Genomic DNA, 23,912 nt, shown 5'->3' on the forward strand with positions numbered 1-23,912 from the left:
CGTTCTCGTCGTTTAATTAGTGATATGAAAAGAGCAGTAAAAAAATTGCATTCGTTTGTCGGACGGGGGGAGTTCGGGGTTTGTTACGCGGTTTACCATACGTACATATATATATATATAATAATAAGTACTAAATACAAAACGAACATCACGCGAGATTAACTCGTAAAAGTAGTTTGACTTGCCAGAAATTACATTTTTTAAATACATTATACGTATACTTTACTATGGTGTGCTGTGTGTGTTATGGAAGAGTGTAGAGAGAAGACGAGGGGGTATTCCGGTAAAAATTTAATTTCTCCTCGGCCCGGTGTGTGTGTAAGTAAACCTGTAACACCGGCATGTGGCACACCCATAGTGGCCACGACAATCGATGAAGGAAAAAAATGGTAATTTTATCGCGGAAATTATAAATTTATTGAAATTATAATCATGAAAGTTGATTACGATTTTTTTTTTTTTTTTGATAGAAAATCGATATGGTTAGCTTTACATTGATATATTACTATTCGGTGGATTGATAATGATTCTTTTCACGATGATAATGTGATTGTGTATTTCTTTGCAGGAAAAAGCCGAATTAATACGAAGCGTTGATTTTGAAACAGTTACGTCTTTCGAAAGCCCTTTTGTGGAAGCAATAAAAGAATTATGGGCAGATTCTGGTATTCAAGAATGTTACGATAGAAGAAGAGAGTATCAGCTCACCGATTCCGCTAAATAGTGAGTATTTTCTATAGTGATTCTGTATTTTACGAGTAGATGGTTTGAGAGATGGGAAGGAATTGGAAGGAAATCATGGTACCTATACATGAGATGATAAGGATGGTGACTGATTATCACGTGCGTTATTTTGTGGATATTCTGCGTGCTTTGATGATCTCTCCATGTAGTATGAAGTTTATGGAGCTTGACGACTATACGCATTGTCTTTTGATGATCGATCAAATTGATCGACTAACTGAATCGAAATCAGAATTTTACTTTACGTAGGATATTTTCTGCGTCTAATTAGTACATTTTATAGTGTATTGATGATAAAATTGGTTAATTTTACAGTTACCTTCAGGAAATCGATAGAGTAGCGTCACCTTCTTACCTTCCTACAGAACAGGATATATTGAGAGTAAGAGTTCCCACTACAGGCATTATAGAGTATCCATTTGATTTGGAAGAAATAAGGTTTAGGTACGATTTGTTTCGGTTTTATCTGTTTCTAACGCATGTGCCGCTTATGCTTTTTTTTTGGCTAATTTTTTCTCATACTGGGATGGCTATGGTGTGCAGGCCGCTTGGTGGTATTTTTTCAATGTATAGCCTTTTAATGGAATTTTTTGACGCGTGTGTTGCTTTTTTTCTTTTATTTTTTTCTGTATGCCGAATGGACTTTTTCTATAATATGCATCATTGCATTATGTTGGTGCCATCATCGTCGATGACGATGAGACCGATTAGTTATTCGTACGGGTGTTGATATTCGCATGCATAAGTTGATTGAAAAATTCGCGAATGCCGAGTAATCGATAACGACGATTAGTTCTTTTTTGAATCGGGCTGGGCATTTTTTCCCAGCATTTAAATACTTGATGGTTTGATGTATGGAGAGTTGAAATGTCTGATGTAGAATGCGATTGCATTTTCTTTTTTCAGCATGAATTAGTATGAATGTATAAATTCTTGAAAAGAAATATTGAAAATCAATAATACTTGTACGGTTTGAGTATGTAGGTAAGGTACTCTCTAAATTTGAAACAGTGAAATTTCACTGCTTAGCAGTCACGACATTTTGCCTTTTTAAAAGCAGTAGTTTTTGACTGCAAAACAGTAGAAAATCTACTGAATTGATTAGTCAAAATGTCACGACTGCTAAGCAGTGAAATTTCACTGTTTCAAATTTAGAGAGTACCTTCATTTTATGTTGAAAAAATTCATTCAGTTTAGAATGTCTGAAATATCAATTTTAAAATATGTAATTTGAAATTTGAATTTTGAAAAAGCCCCTCGAAGGAACTATAGCTGAAAATTGGGGCCAAACTCGTGTTCAGCAATCTAAAAAACAATTGTCTGAAAGGTCTACAATCTACATAAAATTTGAAACGTAACTCGGCAGGAATTGATACCTTTACCTACTCGGGACAACCTTGTAAAATTCAATTCTATTAAAAATTTTTATCGAGCTGTAATTTTGTTGCTAAAAAATTTCGATCATGAGCTATTTGGTAAAACATCCTATCGGAATTTTGAAGCTTTCGAGTTGGAAGTGAGGTAGGAGAGGGAGGCTGAAACAAAAAGTATCATTGCAAAATTTGAAGAGACTTAAGTTGTGTAAGAAATTAAAAATCGAGTAAATGTCCAATGCAATGGGGAGTTTAAAAAAGAAATTGGAAAAGGCCAAGATGAAAACGAGTGTGAATTAAATTTCCAATTTTCAAGTATCCTCTGTAAAAAAAAAAAAAAAAAATCGTTTCAAAGATTTTCGTAAAAAAGCACTATAATTTTTGAAATTTATCAGGTCGAACTTCACTTCAGCTTCATTCAGCCTTCCCTGAAAACTTTCGTTCTCATTGAAAAGAGGTGGGAAATGGGAATAAATCGAATTTGTGTAAACCATAAAGATGATGCAATCGTCGTTCAACTTCAAAAAATTGAAATTATTGTGCTTATATTTTAATACATAGAAGAATCGACTTCGTTTTGTAATATTTTTGTCTTCTCTATTTTCATTTCCAAATGAAAAATTCTCATTTTCTTTCGTCATTTGTAGTCGTTTCTTTTTCGTAACTGAGCTTCAAATTAAGTTTATTATCATAGGTCATTCTGCATTAATATTTATTTTTCCGCGAAGTATAAAAAGTATGAAGTCATTAGGAGCATTCATTTTAAACACATTTCGTGTTATTTTCCGTTGTCAGAAGTAGGTAGATTATCTGATTTGAAATGTTGAGGAACACGATGTTCCAGTAGGCTCTGACAGTTTTCCTTACATGTACTGGAAATATCTTGCATTTCTCATTCAAAGTAACAAGAAAATCATGTTTTACCTCTGAATTATGTAAATTTTTACATTTTCCAGAGTAGGAGGGAAGATGACATGTGCATGAAAAAAAAATTGCGGAAAATCCCAGCTACATTTCTCTGATATCTGGACACAATGAATGGGAACAGAAGTCTCAACCTAGCTCATGAGTATTGATAATGTTGGAATTTATCCGAAAATGAGCGATTTGCAAATTTTCAAACGCTTAGTAGAACCCTAAAAGTGGCCTTGGATTGCGATGGCAATAGCATCATAGATCGACGCATGATCTCAAATACTTTCATTTTGGTCTGGGGCATTTTTCCCAAAACAGGGTAGACAGTGCCAGGAGCGAAAAAAGTACGATTTTTTTGAAAATACCACATATTTTGAAGCCTTTTATCTCCCTTCCAGGGGAACTACCGAAGCTGAAAAAATTTCTGATGAACTTTCAACTCAAAATGAAGGTCTCTGCTGAATTTGATGGAAATCCGCCGCCTTTTTTTTCATGGCCCTTCCTAGTGAATACAATACCTACTCAAACAGCAGTGATGCAAAAGGCAAAACCATAAAAGTGTTACTCAACAAAGTTCAGGATTTTTTATAAAAGCAATCAATTAAAGTACGGAATAGTCTTGAAAATGTTCAAGTTGTGTGAAAATTGTATCACTGCTGTCCAGATATATTTATCGTTCACCCGGCATGTACTTGATAAACACTCGTGTCATTCAGCGAAAATTCCTCGTTATCATTTTCCTCATCAAAACCCGGAATTCCAGTGAAAAGTCTAAGGTAATCCACTGAATCATAATTGATAACACTTTTTCATAATTTCACTCCGTTAGTATTTTTTTTTTTTTTTTTTAAGTCATGAAATGATGAAATTAATGATAATTGTTCTCATGTTACCTACCTGAACTCGTATTTGTCTTTCAAAATGTTTCAATTTCGTTGAGTTTAGGGTTATGTTTCTCTGAATTTTTTCGTCTTGAAAACTAACAATTCGTAGTTGGATCCCATAATGTAAAAGTAAAACTGTGTTTCAATATTCTGAGAAGTTTTGATGTAAATTAATCCACTCGATCTTCAAGAAGAGTGTTTCGTTAGAAACAGAAAAAAGTTATGGACTTCTGCTCGATACTCCACCCGTTTCAAATTTTCATTAAAAAATGAAAGAAAAAATTAATCGAACTAGCACTCGATTGAAATTAAGTCACGTAATCGCTATTATTATTCTTCTGCTATATTTTTCAATGTAAGTATTTTACTTGAAAAGCACACTTTTTCAAATGGTTACCCAGTACCGTTATCTTGTTTGTATAGAGATATAGGTACTTTAAAAGCATGATTTCCGTCAAATATCTGTACAAGGTGATTCATCGAGTATTACATTGTCACCGTAATAGGTATGTGTATGTGTAGCTGAAGTTATGTACGATGTGTCCGGTTGGGAAATTCGCCTGCATAGTCGACTTGGTTGTGTTATCGTAACATTCAACAGATCGTACTCGTCGTATACTATAGGTACAGGTACTTATTCAGCATGATTCGTTGTATGTTGTATGTTGTAGTTGAACGTTGAAGGTGCTTGTACGAGTACAGAGTACATATGTGTAACGATCGAAGGAAATTACTCGTATGTTATGAAATCTGGAAAAAACCTCGTCGAGTCGTCGTCCCTTTGAAATATAAAATTTTTCGACCGAGTGCTACAGGTAAATAAGCATAGGTACAGAAGACCTTGATAAATTAAAAACGACGGTGACGACGACGTTGGCGTATTATTTTCCCGCCATCAAAATTATTCCGGTGGGTTTTTCTTTGATGTGCGGAAAGTTCTGCGACATGTATGTTCCGTTTCGATGTACTCGTACTTGTATTTGTCATTAGAGTTACGAAAGAAAGAGATCTGGGTATATTATCTGAAGAGGTATATACGTGGTTAAGGCGAAAGCGGGAGGAATTTCCAATTTTTTTTATCGAGTTGATTTCATCGGCTTTGGCTACGATTACCGGCTGAAAGGAATACATTGGAAATTTTTCCAAAGCGAAGTACCTAAGGCTTCAGTTCAGTTCATGCTTGTCTTGTATGATCACCCTGTACAAGTATTTTTTTAAAAATCACGTGGATCTTGATGCGCAGTGTCGAGCTGGCCCACTGGGATACTGGAAGAAATCCCAGTCCGTCCTTCCAGAAAAGTGATCTCAGGCGCTCTTTGATCAGGTTTTTGAGCGTTTTCAACCTTTGGAAAATTATAGTTGTGTGCGCCCCACTTGAAGCGCTGTTTCCAGACTGCTTTGATGGTATTACAATATGTAGGTGTGAAAAATGACCTACCTTTATACATCACTATGTAAGTAGGTAGTTGAAATGTACCACGAGCATGGCCGTTTGTGCTTCGTGTCTGTAAGAAAGAAAATACATATTCGTAGCTTTTCCTTTCGCGATGACTACTTGACGATAGTCAGCTCTGTTTCTCTGTTTTACTTTTTTCTGTCGAATGTTGCATAATAATTATGTGAGTTACGCGGCGACGACGACGACGACGATGAGATAAATTACATCGCGTATATGAATCATGTCTGTAATTTATCAGTGTTCGTATAAGTACTTTTTATACGTACAATTACACGTTTTGTGCGTGGATTCTGAATTTTTTCATGCGCGTTGTACGTAGACATAGGTACTACGTACGTATATTTTGAGACCACTGACGATACTCTTCGTTGTCGAATTGGAGGTGCAGGTTTTTATGAAAAGTGCATTCTGGTGGATCATAACATCTTGGCTGTTTTGTTGAGGGTGATAATGAATGAGTAGCCTGCCTGACGTCACAAAATTATTCATTCCCATATTATGTATTTTTCAAATTTTCCTCCACCAGAAATGTTTGTGATATAATTGCCTGACAGAACTGCAGAAAGCTGGGTGCGTCGAGGCAAAAAAAGATACCTAATTGAAAAATACGATTTATTTGCGATAAATATGGGTTTTCCATTCTTATCGTTTATTATTTCAGAAGTCAGAGCTGTGCTGTTGTCTGTATTTTCTGATAATCACTCGTGTGTATTTCTTTCTTCTAAAATATTTGCGGAAAATAGTGACAAATTGTTATCGAATCGTTGAATTTTTGTTGGCGATTAGGGATGCGTTTTTTATGCATTTCATTGTGTAATCTCTTGTTGTTGATTCTTGTAGGGATTCGAAAGTTTTGAGTTATGCAGAGTAGTCCATTTGTAAGGTTTCACTTTTAAAAAATTATTCGTTGAAGTGTAGATTTTAAATTTTTGTTGAGAATATTTTAAAAACCGAAACCTTGTGAAAAAATTACTAATTTGATTACCTACTTTTCACTAGTGTGGAATTTCATACTCTACAATTTTGTTCCTTTTCATTTCATTTCATTTTTTTTCAACATTTTAAAAATTGATAATTTTTTATATATGTAAATAAATAAATAGTTGAATAAATAAACACTTTAGTCTTGAGACATTTTGTTTAGATGTTGGAAATCTTGACCATATGAATTGAATAATTCACAACTTGAAATTTTGAGGCATTATAGTATGTCACATTGAAGTGTGTGGAGGGGGGAGGGGGAGTACGAGATATGATACGATACGATTTTTTCTAGAGTCAACTCCCCCCCCCCCGGTGCTTGAAAACAATTTTTGAAAGTTCACTTTTTTGGATAAAACAATGCTATTGCAGCACTTTTTTTTCAATTGTTGAATAATAGATCGTAGAATTTGTATGAACGAATAAATTTATTACAAGATCAATATTGAACCTTTATTAACCTCCCTTCTCACCTCTCACATTCGCTCCAGCAATTTTGAATCTGTGAAAAGAGTTGTGAATCACATCTCAATTAGGAAAATTTTTGGAATCTTATTCATTTATTGATATTCTTATGGACGTTTCAGTACATCGTTAATTAAAGAATTTCTGATTTGTACTATTCGGCCCACAACATTTGTAGAATTTGTTGAAATACAGTTTATCGGAAAGAAAAAACTACCTGTTCGGTATAAATGGATAAGTAGGTAGGGTATTTTAAATAAGATTCATTCTCCCTAGTGAAAAAGTTCACCTGACCATGCATAATAGCGACTTCAGTCAGTCGATACTTTGAAAAATGAGGGAACAAAACGAGAAAAAAGAGTACACAAAAAAACCAGGCACACCTTACCGGCGAATCAACGTAAGATGGAGATTTGACATTTGACTGGGAGTTTATTCAGTCTAATGAAACGTTTCATTGTTGATCCTTCTGCGGGCCAGAGACTCGGTTACATGTGACTCTGTACTCTGTAGCTATATTGTACCTCCTCTATATCTATGTATGTGTGTTGAACAATGTGCAGCGGTAGATTTTCGGGCTAGCGTTATTCAAGCAGCGGTCAGGTGTTGGTGAATAGGTAAAATTGAACCTCTTTTGTGCGAAGATAGCCACGTTCGTTGGACGGTGTTGTGAACCCTCTTTTCAAATATGATACAGATTCGGAATACGTTTATATATTATGTATTTTTCTAGTAAAAGAAAGGTATCGAGAACATTGACCTTTTGACCTGTGAATTTCGAATTGTAAACGTCGAATGACGCGAGGGCGGGTGGAAGGTATTTCAAAATGTGAGTTGAAATTTGGCATTGTGAAATTTCAAGTATGTTCATGCCGTGTCTCGATTTTTCGGCATCAATGCCAGAAAGAGTGATTACGAAAAAAGAAGAAAAAGTGGTAATTTTTTCTGCATGGGAAATTAATGATACATATAAGAAACACTCGAAAATTTAATTTTTGAAAGATATTCGATGATGTGTGGGAGGGTGGGAAGAGATGAGTGATCTAGTTTTTATTCCCGGGTCTTAATTTAGCTGTTAGAAATGTTGGTTTTACCAATTTCACTCAAAATTTAGGTTTTAGTTTTGTGTTTCAGTGATTATCAGTTTCAGATATCGTGAATTATAATTTTTGAAAAAATACGTAACGAAATACATACCTAATATGCATATTATCAGCAGATGTTTGCAAACGATTAGAAAATGATTCTTCGTTGTCGAATTTCTTCAAATTAAAGCTATTGAACATTATTCATTCTTCACAATCTTTTGCTAGAGATATGATGATGTGCTGGTAGGAAACGAACTCGAATGAATGTGCAGTCGATTGGAATCCGTTTAGAATCGTTGGAAGGATCGAATCACGCGATTAAAGTTGAACTTCATGATTCACAGAGTTCTTCTGGAGGAGATGAATGAGAGTAAAACGATGAATGCCGTTCGAGAATTCTTGTTATTAATTCCATCACGTTTTCTGATTTAATCGTAATTTTGTTTGATTTTTCGATTGAAAAAAAAATCGAAAGATGGAAATTAAACGATTATAATAAGATGGTTTGTTATAACGGTAAAGGAGGGAGGAGGAGAGTGAATGAGGTTCACATTGGAAGTTTTTCGGATTTGCATCCCCTTCCAGTCCCCACCCCCACCAATTTGATATTTTTTTTGCAGCAACATTTTTCTGTTGCCTTCATCACAAAAATTGGTGCTAAATTTTTATGCTTCACAATTTTGTTACTCTTCAATTTTTTCTTAGAGTCTTTTGTTGTTTCAAAAATAGTTTTTTTTTTAATAAAAAAAATGAAAATAAGAAAATTTACAAGATTTTATTGAAAATTCGATTTTTGGGAAAAATTTGATGTCCTGTGAAAAAAAAGTAGAGAAACAAAATTGAACGGTCAACATGAAGTTTTCTTCCTACAAAGTATTTTTTTCATCTTCGAAGCTCTATACTTTGAGATATTTTGAGCATAATCATTTGTGATGAAAATTTTCAACTTTCCCCCTTCTACTCATAAAAGGTTGAACGTTGGGGAAATGAGAGGCCCTGCAAAAAAAAAAGTGATTATTGTAGAGCATGAAATTCTCTGTTGGTAGATTAAGATCTGAGGTTTGGTTTGTGACATATTTAGCGACCCTGTATATCATGTGTTTATATGCCGAGTGCATGAGAAACCCAATTCATGGCTTGTTAAGTGTTGAAAGCGAGAAATTTGTTTCGAATTCAACTTTAAAAAAATTACGAAATGCCATCTTTAGCAATTTGATGAACACGCTGCGTATATCGCAATACCATTGATCGAATTAGTCAAAAATGAGAAGGGTGAAAAAACCGATCACAAATCATTTGTAGGGACAAATTCACGATTAAATTACGAAGAAAAAAAATGTGATTTTTCATTGAAATTTTTATAAAAACACGATAGACGACGATTTGTTTACGTATAAAAGCTGACACAAGTGATTCATTGAATCAAAAACGTGCAATTAAATTATCAATGAACATTCGTAACTATGGAGTAAGATCGCCTTATTACCCAGTAAGCCTCGCATCTACATACGTAAATTATGTCGAATGATTACACATTAATTATTACGTTGGTGAATTTTTTTTCCAATTTTTTCACCGAAAACAGGACAAAAACGTCAACGATTTGATATCGTTTCGTTGTTATGAATGAGTTTTACCGTATTTATGAATGAATCGTCCTGCACGTCGTTCTGATTATTTGTCATCCTAATGCAGAAGTATGTAGGTAGATACGTCAATGAAAACGGATCCTTTGAAACAGGAAAAAAAATATAGTCACGTGTAGGTGTTGTTCCGGTGGTACATGTTTTCTCATCGATTGATGGTGAAATTGACAGCGTAAATTGATGATCAATTAATTATTGATCATCGATGACGTTGTGTGTAAATCCTGGTCCGAACTTGATGGTTATTTATGTACTAGATTCGAAAAATTCTACGTACGTTCACTCAAAATGTATGTTTTGATTTTTCTCTAGCTATTTGAGCGATTTAGAAAGAATCGAAAAACCAGACTATTTGCCATCCGAACAGGATATTTTACGTGCTAGGGTTCCAACGACTGGAATTCTAGAGTATCCTTTCGACTTGGATGGTGTTATTTTCAGGTACGACCGAATGTAAGAAAAACCTTGTCCATGTCCTCGTCCATTGAAATCCAAGATCCTAGTAGAAAATCATACTCACTTCCTTTTGACAGCACGAATGCGTCGTTCGTGTCTATCCTAGAGTATACCTTAAGCAGCGATTAACGATTGGGAAAAAAATTCAATTCTTAGTCGTGATAAAAGAACATTCGTAGATATTACATATGGCGTTGGTTATCATTACCGTAATATTTTTCAATATGAGAGGTATTGTTACTGCTAATAGGTATAGGTATACCTTACCTACGTGTGATTATCGTTGATACGCCGGTTGGAATTTTTATTTACGTATTTTTTTATACCTACTTGTAATTTTTTGCCTCTGTTGTTTTATGCAATCGTGGCTATATTTTACGCTTATTTGCCGTATAATTGTTTTATATTCGCTGTTGCGATTTTGTGTTGTAGACCATATACTTAAACTTAAACGTAGAATGTGTAACCGTCTTGTGGCTATAGTTTTATGAAAAATAACAACGCTTTTAGCAGCTAGTTTGTAGCTTGGGTGAAATTTGTGTTTTGTGTGCCATATCTTTCTAAGCTTCGGTCTTGGTACTTGCCTATACTTAATGCATAAATTACGAGTACCTACCTAGAAATTAACAAAATCATCTATAGGATTGATTTGCATAATATGTGTGGCGTTCTGTTCTCGCGTATCCTTCGCATGTAGGATATCGTCGAACGTATATTTTTTATAATATTTATTAGACTGATTAATTAACCAGTTTGGGAATTTATTTTAGTTAAAGAATTTTCAAAACGAACGAAGTTTAATATTTGTTTTTTGTTTGTCTTGAAAAATAGGATGGTTGATGTAGGAGGACAGAGATCCGAAAGAAGGAAATGGATTCACTGTTTTGAGAATGTTACCTCAATAATATTTCTTGTAGCACTTAGCGAATACGACCAGATTCTTTTCGAATCCGAAAACGAAGTATGTTATACGCTATTGTTTTTATTTTTATTTTGTTTTCTTACAATATTTAGATGGTTTTTATTAAAAATTTGTTTACTTATTTATTTTTTCGATGTGTTTGCAGAATCGAATGGAAGAATCGAAAGCGTTATTTAAAACAATTATCACATATCCGTGGTTTCAACATTCTTCCGTTATACTTTTTTTAAATAAGAAAGATTTATTAGAAGAAAAAATTATGTACTCCCATCTAGTTGATTATTTTCCTGAATTCGATGGTAAGTTGAGACATGCGATACGTTGATTTTGATATGATTAGCCTACGTATCTATTATGTCTTTTGTTGAGGTATAAAACGTTGTGTTTTGGGTATTCAAAGAGATGGTATCGGTGGATATTGAATTTGGATTTTTGTACGTTTTGAAATGATATGCTAGAAAATTTTATAAAAAATGACAAAATGTTGTTAAATTTTTAGTTTTGATTTTTTTTATTTTGGAAAAAAAGTAGAGAAATGGTTTTAAAAAAAAGTAAGTGTATTGAAGAAATTAGAAAAAATTCCTCTTACTCCCTCCTCTTCTTGCTCAAGTAGAAAATCGAAAGCAATTTACGTGGACTTTCACTATCATTCAAATTTTGATTGAAAAATCGAATGTGTACTTACTCGCATTTTTCACCAAAAATATCTATAAAATCCATGGTTTTTTCGGAAAATTTGGAAAAATGTAGACTTTGTCTTTTTTTTTAATTTTGGAGGAAATAATGAATAATCTCGTATTTTAATAAAATTAATGAAGATGAAGGAGTACTCGAAATTCTCTTTTTCCATCCTCTCCAAAATTATATTTGAGGAAGAAGTCGTAAAAGTTATTTCAAGTGAGGAAAATGAGGAAGATATTGTAAAAAATCCTCCCCCTCCCCCCTTCAAAAAAAGTAATTGAGCGCTAAATATCTAAATGTAAACGGGAAATATTTTGATTTTGGATTTAAAAAATTTGAAAAATTACCTACTTCAAAAAAATAGAAATTTATTTTTCAAATTCAAATTTTTTACTCTCGAAAAAACCCTCATCCAGAGCATGGGGGCCCTTTATGGCAACTTCTAAAAAAATAATCATCCAAACAGAAAATTGAATGCTTTGCGAGGTTTCGGGTTCTTCAAAATGTTACAAAAATTGTATGAATAGTTCATAAAATCGAATGACCAATTTATTGTATCAGGGAAAAATTTCGTGCCTTACGTTTGAATTACAATAATTCGCATTTAGAGACCTAATTTTGACATACATATGTGAGGATACCTACTTAATGGCCTGTTTTTTTGGGCAAATTTTTTTCAAAAAAAAAAACATATTTGGAAATGTGCGATTGGGCTTCTACACGTGCAATTTTTTGGATCAATTTTTTGGGTGCTATTTCCACTAACAGCGTCGTGTGAAAAAGGCCACGTTCGATACGTGAAAAAGTGTATTTTTTTAGGCCAATATCACCAATATGTTACAAATTGAAGAAAAAACTGAAACTTTGAAATATGCCTGAAATTTTATTTCGAGATTTTTTTCAATTATTATTTAATGGATCCTTTCTGGGAAGAAGAGATCTGATAAATGTTGAAATTGCCAAAATTTATGAAATAAAATTCTAGAAATGCAGTTTCAATCTCCGAAAGTATAATTTTTTCTACAATATTATGTTGCTCTCCTTTATTTAAAAATTCGCATTAAGGCATTTTGCAGAAATTCGAGGAATAATGAAGGTAGGGTTAAGAAAATACTGTGGAAATTTATTTACACTCACCTGTATTCTATTTTATTGATGTTTCTCTTCTTTTGTTGCAAATATTAGGGAAATTACGGATAAATGTCAAATGTCCTATTCCCGGAATAATTTGAAATATTTTTGAGAAATTTGGGTCAATTGATTACATTTAGTGGAATCTAAAGAGGTAGATACCTAGATACTATACCTTTTTTATGAAATTAAATTTTCTGATTAAATTATTTTCGTGGAGGAGAAGGGCGGACTTGAAGAAGAGTGAGGAAAAGAGGTATAATTAAATTATCAGCAATTTCGAATTTTTTAATTATTTCACGTACTGTCAAAGTTGGTGTCTGTTTTTTTTTCATCGCAATTTTTCAATTTTGACTTAGAGCCATTCTTTGGTTTTAAAAGAAAAGTTGAAACGTTTGGAACGTATAATTTCCTATTTGTCTAGAACATCGCCAAATTCTACGTATTTGAGTAATAATGTATATTTTTGTCATTATAATTTATTTTTTTTAAAAGAAGAAAATGCAGAAAAGAGATGAAAAGAAATATCGAGCTTAGTGCTCGATTGTGATTTTTTTTGAATATTTGAAACACGACGTTCATTATTGTGCTATAGACGTCCTCGAACCCTTGCTGTCATCATGTGATCAATTCAAAAAAAGAAGGAAAAAAATGTAAAAATATTTTGAAAAAAACCTATCCAACTAATAATTTCCTAATTAGGTGCGAAGCAAGATCATGTGGCTGCTCGGGAGTTCATTTGTAAAATTTATCTGAACACGAATCCAGATCCTGATCGCATGTGTTATTCTCATTTCACTACGGCTACAGGTCAATGATGATGTATCCCAGTAGCACAGTTTATTTCGTCCTGTATTCATCCCTTGCCCTTTTCAGTTTTTTTTTCGTATTCACACCGTTGAAAATTCCTTGTACAATGTACATAATTATGTACCTATTCGTTGGAGTAAGAAGACCTTAAGTCTCTCGTAATGATGTTTCATTATTTTTAATTCGCTGTAAATTTTATTGGGTCATTTTATGGTGAGAATTTTCAAAAAAAATTTTGATGCCTACATATTTGTAAATAAATTCATTTTGACGAACGTTTTAAATAAATCTTCGTTCTTCAACTGACACCGCATATTTTGGAATTTCTCACCCTTTTTTTCGGTCAAATGAAGCGTTTAGGGAAAGAGGTAAAAGGACTTTCGGCAAGCGAACGAAAATAATGTGTCAAAATCATCAATCGGTGCAGACTATCGGGCAACCACGTATAAATTATTCATTTGTTGAAAAAATAATTCCGAAGAATTAAATTAGTATTTCCCCTCGTTGAATTGGTCAAACACCCTATTACCAAAACCTAGTCGATAATATCGATACGTTATCGATTCAAGTACACCACTCGTCCCCTCCTCTCCATCTCCGTTTCCTTCACATGGTACAATAATTTTAAAACTTGAATTACGATCACCATCACACCTTGATATTGATATACTTTCGTAGAGTACATTGTGTGTAGAGAGTAGTTAAATTAATTAATCGTATATTTTGTACCTTTCAATGTAACAATCCTATCATGTTTGCACCATTGTGAAAATTTCAGGACCGCAAAGAGACGCGTTAGCCGCAAGAGAATTTATATTAAGAATGTTTGTAGATTTAAATCCGGATAGTGAAAAGATTATTTATTCACATTTTACGTGCGCTACAGGTAAATACTTCTACTCGTATATAGAAAAAAAAAAATGAATAAATAACGCGGATTTAACATGATCGGTGGTATCGTGGGAAACTCGTGTGCGGATCATATTCATATTTTTATTGTTTTAACTTGATGTTTGGTGTACTATTCGCTGTGTGGTTTTCTGATTGCCTTGTTGTTTTGTTTTTCTGTTTGCCTTGTTATGTATTTTTCTACGAATATCGGTATGGTATATTTTCATTCGACGAGGTGCTGGCAAAACTGTCAGTAATTTTTCAGAAGACAGAGAGGGAAAAAATGGGGCTAAATATATTCATTAACTTTTATTGTAGGTGACGATATAGGTGAAGGTTCGATGGTATGTGTTTTTACACGCGTTTTTTAAAATAGGTATGTACTCGGTTCGTTGAGCATTGGAACATGTGATTTGAAATGACGGCGATGGCGACGGCGACGACGCTCTTAGGACTCGTCGTCGATGCCGCCGGATGGTAATATACCTTTTGAATGGATTGATAGGTGGAGAGAAGTCGTGAATTGGAGAATAGAGCCAAAAAAATATATGTTGCCATCTTTTTTTTTTTTTTTTTTGAACTGTAATTTACTATCGGTGTGTCGAATTACTCACGGCGGCGGCGAATTTACTCCGCAGGCTGTAGGAAGAAGCGCCGCGCCGGTTCGTGTCGTGTTCTGGTTTTAATTAATTTCGCTGTATAGTAGAGTACCTACTATTGTAGAGTGGAGAGGTATGGGTCTGCAGAGAGTATGTTAATAATAGGAAAAGGTGCGAATTGGTAGAGGTATACAGTATAGGTATATGGGCGCTTAACCACGTTTCTGGGGTTATGTGATAATATGTATGTAGGTCTAGGTATGAGCTATGTGTGTTGTAAACGAGTACGACGATCATGTGCAGGTTGGCTGGAAAGTGAAAGAGGATCTTGACGTGGAAAAGTGTTATATTATTAGTTATGTATTATGGCATCGCGATGAGTCGAAGAGAGTGCTTTGCTCGAAGAGATTTGTTGAGAATGCGGATGTATTTGGACAAATCCTTCACCTTCACTTTTTTTGAGCTTTTGTTGAAATTGAAATCCTCGTTTGTATTGTACACGAAATTGTAGAATATACCTACCTAGTATTCAGTTTGCTACCTGTATGAATTTGGCTTGATGCGGTAATTTAGTCGCAATACTTACTGGTTGCTTTAGATTTATGTACTATAGGTATTACGAGACTGGACAAGATCTACTAGAAATTGGATCTGGATCCTCCCAAAAATTGAACTTTCATCGATGATATATGGTTACTTTGCTGATACTCGTTCTCAAAATTTGAATTGAACCTCGGATTAATTTTTTTTTGAAAATTTTTCCAATTCAGAAATTGAAAGGCGTTGCGATCAACAAAATAAGGTTCTTTTACTTAATCATCTATTTTCAAAATAATGGAAACATAAGCTATCCAATTCAATTTCAAGTCCCTTTCCCCCTCCAAAAAAAAATCGAAAATCGTGCATGGTAATTTTTTTAAAATTTTGAAAACGACAGATTTTCTCAAATTCAGAAACAAATTCTACGAGTAGTTCAACGTTTTTGCAGTATGTCCAAAATTTGGAATGAGGAAATCGATTTCAGAAAAATGCGACTCAGCATGGTGAAATTAGCGTTTTAAGTAAATTTTAGCTTTCCAACTTCATTGGGTAACATTTTGCAGAAAGTTCAACTTTCAAAATTCTGCTAGAGGTCTTAGAACTGCTCAAAACGGTTCAAAATCATTTCCAATCGATTCAGAGGTTCGAAAATAGAGCACGTACCAATTTTCAGCTTTCCAGGTTAATGTGGTAACATTTTGATTTTTTCGTCATTATGGTCCTTGATTTTCAAAAATTCATCAAAAATTTAAAAACGCACTCGAACACCTCAAATTTTGGCAGAATGATTTATTTTTGTGTGTTATTTAAGTTTAGCTCTGTCCAGTTCAAAAATTTTTTTGCCGCGGTTGGAATGCCTCCCTGGTATGCAAAAAATTAGGTTGCGAAAAGGCAAAAGGCTGAATCTTTTTCTAGCCCTAATCATCGCAACATTTTAAAACTAACCATGGACTAATTTTTGTGTGTATGACTGTATGTAATGTTTAAGGGTTCGTAAAAGTTGGAAAAATTTTTTCGAAAACCTGGAAAAATCGGAGAAAATTATTTTCCAAAAATTTTTGAACACCCTGTTCTAACAAAATTATAAATTCTGTTTTGTTAAATTATTTTTTTTCAATAGATGGAAAGCGCTAGAAAAGAGCCTTGAAGAGTCAAAACAGGTCCAAAAAAATACCATTTCGACATCACCTCTGTGTATTAGAATTCTTCAATAAAATATTGGTGTAATAATTTTTCCAAAAAGTCAAACAAAATCATTTTACAAATCCAGATTTTTGCATGAAAATCAGCTGAAAGTGATGATTTTTTTAGCTAACGAAATCCGGACATTTCTCAACGCCAAAAGTCGATTGAACGATTATCAATTTTTCTGAAAATTCCAACTTTATATTTTTTGGTCATTTCAAAATAAAAAATACGTATGTATGTAGGTATGTGCTTTCATTTGGCACGAAATCAAATAAAATTCAAATGAAATGATTGTTTTTGAATCTACAAACGTTTTGATCTGAAAAATTTAGATCTAGGTTCAAAAATATATCCTGATGTACGATTCAGGATTCTGAACCTTATAAATTTTTTAGATTCAATTTTTAAAATATTTAGATCTTGTCCAGCTCAGCCATTCTAATTAAAATTTTTCTTCTTTTTTGAAATACTTTGCGTTCAACTGGTTTGTTTTGTTTTGTTCTTTCATTTCTTGCATGATTACATACGTGTATGCTGCTTAACGCTTGTGGATTTGGGATTGCGATTGGCGTTTTACAGATACTGAAAACATTAAGCTTGTGTTTTGCGCCGTCAAAGATACAATTATGCAAAATGCTTTGAAAGAATTTAATTTAGCTTAAATAAAATAAATTATTATTTATGTAAGTGGAGGTTTTTTTTCTGTGTTATACTCGTAAATGAAACATTATAATATGTACATATAATCGAGTTCAGATTAAAGAGTATTCAAGCATATCCCATAAATTTTTCTTTGGAGATTGGGTAGAAGAAAAGTCCATTATTGCCAATAAAAAGTAATGGAAATTGGGCGATATTTTTTAACAGTATATTGGAAATAACACCAGTTGATTCATCTGTGTTTGAAATGGGTAACCATTGATTTAAAAATCCCCACTGGACAAATTCAAATTTTTCAAGGGAAGGGTGAATGGAAAAAAATAATATTCAATGTATCGTATCAAAGGAGCAAAGTGGTGTTCATGAAATTTTTCCCTACTTTTTTTCTCTCCCCTCTGAGGTTCTGAAATCCTGTTTTTATTGATTTTATTCAAAAACTGATCTGGTTGAAAAAAATAGGGACTAGGAAATAATCTTAATGCTATTTTTATCTGGTTTTTTGAGTATCCAGAGTATCCTACTCTGAATGGAATGCTATTGCTACTTGCGATGGTGGCAAGAAGACCAAATTAAAAAATTCCTAGAATTCGAAAATGAATATTTTTTTTTTTGAAAAATTGGGGATCAAAATACATTTTTTTTCGCTCGTCCGAGTGTGACTACGAGTAGACTATAGAAATTTCTCTAGTTTTTGCTTCCCTGCTACATTTTTGGCATTTTACCAATTTTTCTATAAATTTGTGCTTCAAGAAGTACCATTTTTCTTAGTGGTATCAAAATTGAGCCTCAGAACGTGATTGTATACGTATTTGAGGTATAACTGGCTAAAGATTAATTTCTGGTGAACTATTATTTGAGTTTTTTCATTCATATTTGAAAGAGTGTGTGTAAATTCAAATTCCATAAAAAAAAAAAAGAAAAGAAATCAAATTCTATGGAATCGATTCAGCTATTTTTCAGACATGCATCAGCATTTTTTTACATTGTTGCATTCAGCTTAAAATAATTATGGTGAAGAATAAACTTGCATTTTTTTTTTTTTTTAAAAGCTTCTATTACACGAACTTGTTGGTATTTTAGTTACTATTTGCATGATGTTTTTGGAATTGGTGTTGGATTTCAATGCTTTTTTGTGACACAGTACGTCTCATAAATTTTAACCATTATTTTTAATTTTTAGTAGAATGAAGATGGCGAAGTGATTTACGTAATTTTTATTTTTTTGCGAGAAGACAGAACTGACAACCCTTTTGTATTTTAAATTTTTTGTAAAATAAAATGTGCTTTTTGAAGCACCCTATCTATGAGCTCAAAATTATTAATCTCTATTCTTTCCTCTCGTAATAAATTCGAACACTGTAGACCCATTTCGCTATCTTCGCTCGTGTTAGTATAATACAATACATTATATGTAAAATAAAAACAAAGTCACTCATGTGGACTTTTAGAACCTACTGTACTTTATTTAATAGTCGAATTTCGTGTTTGATTTGATTTTTTAACGTTTTTGTCTAGATACTGAGAACATACGTTTTGTTTTTGCGGCTGTAAAAGACACCATTCTGCAATCAAATCTCAAGGAATATAATTTAGTTTAATGTTACGAAAAAAAATTTTCTATTGATAACCATAATGTGTATTCAAAGACTCACGTTGCGGCAAGAGAACACGTTTGCGTTGCAAAAGCGATTTATAAAGGTTACCGAGTGTTCAACGAAATAGTGATTAAAATCCAAAAAATTGTAAGTATCGTGTAAAATTGCGCGTGTCGATTGAATCGAAAAATGATGGAAATTAAGTAAAAAAAAAAAAACAAACAAAAAATCAACTCTGGGAGAATAAAAAAATGAAAAAATGAAAAAAAAATGGCGAATATATGTGTGCAGGTTCTTGCCAAGTACTAAGAACGATGTTTTCTTACGCGTACAAAATGTGAACAATTCTTGTACCTATTTTTAATATTAATGTTTTAATATTTTAATTTAGATTTAATAAAAATAAAAAAGACATTTATTTCCTCTCTCGGTAGTCATCATTTGCCATTTAATAAAATGTTATTATTATTTTTTGGGTGATCACTTCTATTATTATTTTTTTTTTCGTTTATTTATATATTTCTAATTTTTCATTTGATATTTAAACGCGTTTTTTTTCTTTTTTTAATTGGTTTATTTCGTTGTTTCTGGTTATTTATTATTACTTTTTTGTCTAAATTGTTTTCATAATTTTATTTTAAAAAACAGCTGATAAAAAATTGTATCTATGCTTGTAATTGTTTTTTATTTTCTATTATCGTTCAAAATGATGAAAAATTATACGAAGAAACGGAATTTCAGTTTAGATTTTCAAAGGGTAATTCCACGTTAGACCATTTCCTATCATTATTTGTGATAATATACGTTATATGTAAATTATGTATGATATATTTATACATGTTAATAAAAATACGAAAATAAAAATATTTTAAAAATTATATTTAGCCGGTCTCTTTCATAGGACAGGTTAAAAAACCAACTGGTCTTTACTTCTACTCGAGCTAGATTATAATTAACTTTCTAAGTCATATGTACATTTTCTTTTTCTAAATTAGTAATAATTTATTTGTACAAGATTGCTTTTTACGAGTATAAAATATTTTGCCATTTGTCTGTTAATAATTTTTATAATGTATTGTCTAAAAATATCTTTGAAATAAAACAAAATAAATGAAGATTTCTTATTTCGAGATTTATTTGTAGTTGATTTGAAAATTGCGATAATCGATGGGGGAGGGGTTAAAAAAAGACCTCTTATTTGAAATTTTCATGTTTTATACAGATTGAAAATTTTCAAAAAAATTCAATAGCGTTGATTTTGCTACAAATTTTTCATAACTTTGTCTACTTTCCAAATTCGATCCCCCTCCACCAAATCGATTGTCATTTGCCAGCATTTTCGAGTCGATCTAGAGCCTCCAGCAAAAGTTCGCTTTTCTCTAGCAATTTTCAATTTCATTTCTAGACTCTTGCTTAAATTAACATACTTTCATATAAAATTGAAGAGAAGTTCTTCAGTTCGTCACCTTCATTGAGAACGGTGGGTACAGCCTTACTATTATGCAGTGAAATTTTGGAATCTTATTTTTATTTTCTAAAACTTCATACTTCTATACACGTTTTGCTTACAACTGTTTCCTGAGTTGATTTCAGTCTTTGAATTTTCAGTCAAGTAATAGGTAGCTGAATTGGTACAACGTAACCTTCGCCGAAAATATCTTAAGATAACTCTCAAAAGTTGGAATTTGTAAAGAATGTCAACTTGTAATGGATTTTCGAACTACCCAAATAAAACAAACAAAAAATTAGTCAAGCATCTACCTACCTAAAATAGCGTGTTTTTTTTTTAGTTTTGCTAATGATTTTACAACTTACCACAAAAGCGATCCAATTATCATAAAAATGTGGGGCCCATGAAATCTCATTTTTGTTTGAAATAAACCGAGTTTGTTTCAGAGTTTCCAACCAGGTGTTAGCTTCTTCCGTTGCCAGTATAAATAATTCTTGTCCGATTGTACTAATATAATGTTCATGTCTGACAATACGCACACTTCGTATTTGATCAATATAACTCTGTAAGCAACACGTACGATTAAAATACCGACGTAGATACCTACTTAATAATAAGGTATAGCAATGAAAACTGAAAATATAAGATGCAAATGCCACAGGTAAAATTGTAATTTTTTCCCTTTTTTCATTAAATTTCTTTAGAGAAGTCATTAATTTAATCTGGAGAAGGTGGACTTCCCCTTAGCGTGTCTAGCCTTCAACTTGTCTCTTGAAAGAGAAATAATAAAGTACACAGACAACTCACCAGGATGGAACAACAAAAACCGTGACTCTGATGAACGACCCAGTCGACACGAGGGAAATCCCATCCTCTGGCAGTTTTTGGTGTGCATAATAAGATACCTCTTTTGATTTGCGCAAATCTCGAAGTTACATTTTGTTGTCCTTCCTAAACGCAGTTATCAATTATCATACCCATTACCATTAGTATTGACTTGAGTAAGTTACTGCAGAGAGAAAACCTATCTGCTTATTTGAAAATTCAACTCACAGAGATGGTCATGAGTGGAGCACGGATATGGCGTGTTATAAGTCCTTTGTACGCAAGCAACATGAAAACTGAACAACAGACGACTATTATTTTCTTATTGATATTTTTCTTCAAAAAAGATAGCAATAACAACATTTTTTTATTTGATGGACAGACGATATAACCTGTAAGAAAGGAGAAGAATGGAATATACCTACAGTCTGAAAAATGAATTATCCAGTGTAAATTAAGGATATTACCTATTTATTACAATCTAATAAATTACAACATAGACTTACTTATCCAGCAATAAAATAAAAAAGGTATTACATACGTCTTTCTAAGCTTTTGTGTGTAATATCTTGAAGAATATCTAAATAAATAGGTACACGTTGTCGTTCCAATGTCATGCGTTCCATACGGAGAACGTACTGTTCTTGGCCATCAACGCTAAAAATGATAAATTGCCTGAATACACCTGAAAAAAAGTGAAGTAGGCGCGAGTACATATCACTTGATTAAGAGAGAATACAGCTAGGTAAGTAGGTAGTGATTAATCTAAAGTAAACGATGAAAATCATTATTAGGTATATAGGTAATAAAATAAAATTACTGGGCAGAAGAGCGAAAATTTCTTTAAGCAGCGTTCTTGTGAACGAATCTTTGGAAAGATCAGCTTCAACGGCGACTAAACAAAATGATTCAGGTGGCAATGTTCGCAAACGGTCTTTAAGTGAGTAAGGCACTCTTCCAGAGAGGCGCGCATAGTTTAATGGCTCTAGAAAAAACAAAGGAAACAAATAAGAAATAAAATGTTGTGACAAAAATGACCTATTTATAGATGAACTTTAGACGACATTCTACCTACTTCTTTTACTTCGAGATGCAATGTTGATTGTCGCTCTCCACCATAAATTACAATTCTTCCACTTTCCACTGGAGTAAGGATACTCTGACTGTATCCTTTTTTCAGGAGGAATAAGCATTGTTTGGTAGCTGTCCCTAGTACAGGAAAGGTTCAAGCAAACGTAATCTAAATTGGAAAAAGTAAAATGAAAAACATCTGTAAGATTTACTCGTAGGTTACATATAGTGAAAAAATATTCAAAAATGAAAAATGCTGACCCCGATTTTCCCTGGTACACTGGGTTATAAAAAACGACTCAAGTAATTCTAATGCAACTGCTAATTGCATGTTCCAACTACTCCTCGTAGATATAACTATGTTATAGTTTTTTTGAAGGTATCGAATGGCTTGCGCTTGAAAATCTGGCATTATTGTTAGATTGAAATCATTAATATCTTTCAATAAGCTTTCGGAAACTTTATTTTTCAAATTGCCAAGTAACTGTTCCCGCGTTATGAACGATTCTGCATTAGAACCTAAAAAAAAAAAAATGCATAATAATATTAACTAAAAATATTTTCAAGTGTTTACTGTTTAGCCTCAGCTGAGTTGGAAAAGTGTATGTTCTCCCATTATTTCAATTGCATTCAATTGAGGTCTCCATAGGTAGGTACCCATTTAAAAATCAACTTTAGCACTTACTCCATAATATTATTTGAGACTTTCAGTTGAATCACAGAAAAAAATTTCAAGTCTCAAGTGACTTATTTTATAGAAAGAAATAGGTAAGTATGAACTTCACGAATAAAATTTATTAATAGAATTAATAGAAAGCTGGAAACGATTCTTAAAGCTGACCATTGCTTTACTGGACAGTGACCAATCTTCAGTTTTATCTCATCAGTTAAGCATCATTCATGATGTCTCATGAGATGAAACTAGAGAATTGCAATCCTGTTCTTAGCTGCTATACCTACTATAGAATGATTCTACGACATTTTTTTTTCAGGAAAAGTTGTGTTAGAACATATAGGAAAACAGCTATACATATATTTATAAATAGGTAGGTACATAGAAGTATGTAATAAGTAATTGGAATCATATTTACTTACAGAATTGTGTTTCCGGTATTTCTATATTTTCCAATAATGTAGATTTCGACATTTTTGTATTTTATCTCTGCTACTCTTTTTCACCTAAAATTCTATAACTTTTTCTCCGACAAAGAGAATGAAACGATTATGAAATGAATCAAGCGAACGTACACCTGACTCTTTAGTCTAAACGAAGTATAAAACCATAACAAATGCTAGAAATTTAGTGTGAAGTGTAGCGAATTGTTGCTTTAGTTTTGGGCCCTTTCTTTTCGGTTCGGCTTATTTCTTCATTCCAGCTCCAGCGACGGCTACCCGCCTCCACCAGTAGACTTCTGCAGCTGTTTGAGTAGTATGTAGATATACGTATTATTTATTTATCGTGTAAATAATTTCTAGCCCACCTTCTTACTCTTGTTATTTTTTTACGTAATTATTTTAATCATAAAATAAAAGCACAT

At 32.8% G+C, this 23,912-nt stretch overlaps 2 protein-coding genes across 8 annotated transcripts in view; one reads left to right on the forward strand and one right to left on the reverse strand.

Moving 5' to 3' along the window:
* The window catches only part of LOC135835905 (guanine nucleotide-binding protein G(q) subunit alpha), a 49,323-nt gene extending 30,024 nt beyond the window's left edge, over positions 1–19,299 (forward strand). Inside the window, exons 3-10 of one of the 7 annotated variants that reach the window (XM_065350404.1) lie at positions 569–723; positions 1,060–1,188; positions 9,868–9,996; positions 10,843–10,972; positions 11,079–11,232; positions 14,334–14,441; positions 17,353–17,456; positions 18,949–19,299. In XM_065350404.1, coding sequence (XP_065206476.1) covers positions 569–723; positions 1,060–1,188; positions 9,868–9,996; positions 10,843–10,972; positions 11,079–11,232; positions 14,334–14,441; positions 17,353–17,435 — 888 coding nt within the window. In that variant the 3' untranslated portion in view covers positions 17,436–17,456; positions 18,949–19,299. Of the gene's footprint in view, positions 1–568; positions 724–1,059; positions 1,189–9,867; positions 9,997–10,842; positions 10,973–11,078; positions 11,233–13,447; positions 13,556–14,333; positions 14,442–17,352; positions 17,461–18,948 lie in introns of those variants that run through there. The other 6 variants (XM_065350403.1, XM_065350401.1, XM_065350397.1 and 3 more) reach the window with 6 other exon arrangements.
* Positions 19,225–23,839, reverse strand: LOC135835904 (ATP-dependent RNA helicase DDX18-like). Its single transcript, XM_065350396.1, has 9 exons — positions 23,470–23,839; positions 22,636–22,893; positions 22,379–22,543; positions 22,124–22,288; positions 21,845–21,988; positions 21,532–21,695; positions 21,286–21,429; positions 20,844–21,041; positions 19,225–20,748 (listed from the first exon to the last, which is right to left on the reverse strand). The coding sequence occupies exons 1-9, from the start codon at positions 23,519–23,521 to the stop codon at positions 20,563–20,565; spliced, it is 1,476 nt and encodes a 491-aa protein (XP_065206468.1). The 5' UTR covers positions 23,522–23,839; the 3' UTR covers positions 19,225–20,562.
* Positions 23,840–23,912: the final 73 nt, after the last annotated feature.

The sequence above is a fragment of the Planococcus citri genome, chromosome 2, assembly GCF_950023065.1.
Source record: "Planococcus citri chromosome 2, ihPlaCitr1.1, whole genome shotgun sequence".
NCBI lineage: Eukaryota > Metazoa > Arthropoda > Insecta > Hemiptera > Pseudococcidae > Planococcus > Planococcus citri.

Bases quoted from the DNA above. Each gene is read 5' to 3' on its own strand.
- LOC135835904 (XM_065350396.1), bottom strand. From the start codon at position 23,521: ATGTCGAAATCTACATTATTGGAAAATATAGAAATACCGGAAACACAA. The intron at 22,894-23,469 runs GTAAGTAAATAT...TTTTTTTTTTAG, and splicing joins AATACCGGAAACACAATTCT to GTTCTAATGCAGAATCGTTC. The intron at 21,042-21,285 runs GTGAGTTGTCTG...TGTTGCTTACAG, and splicing joins GTTTTTGTTGTTCCATCCTG to AGTTATATTGATCAAATACG.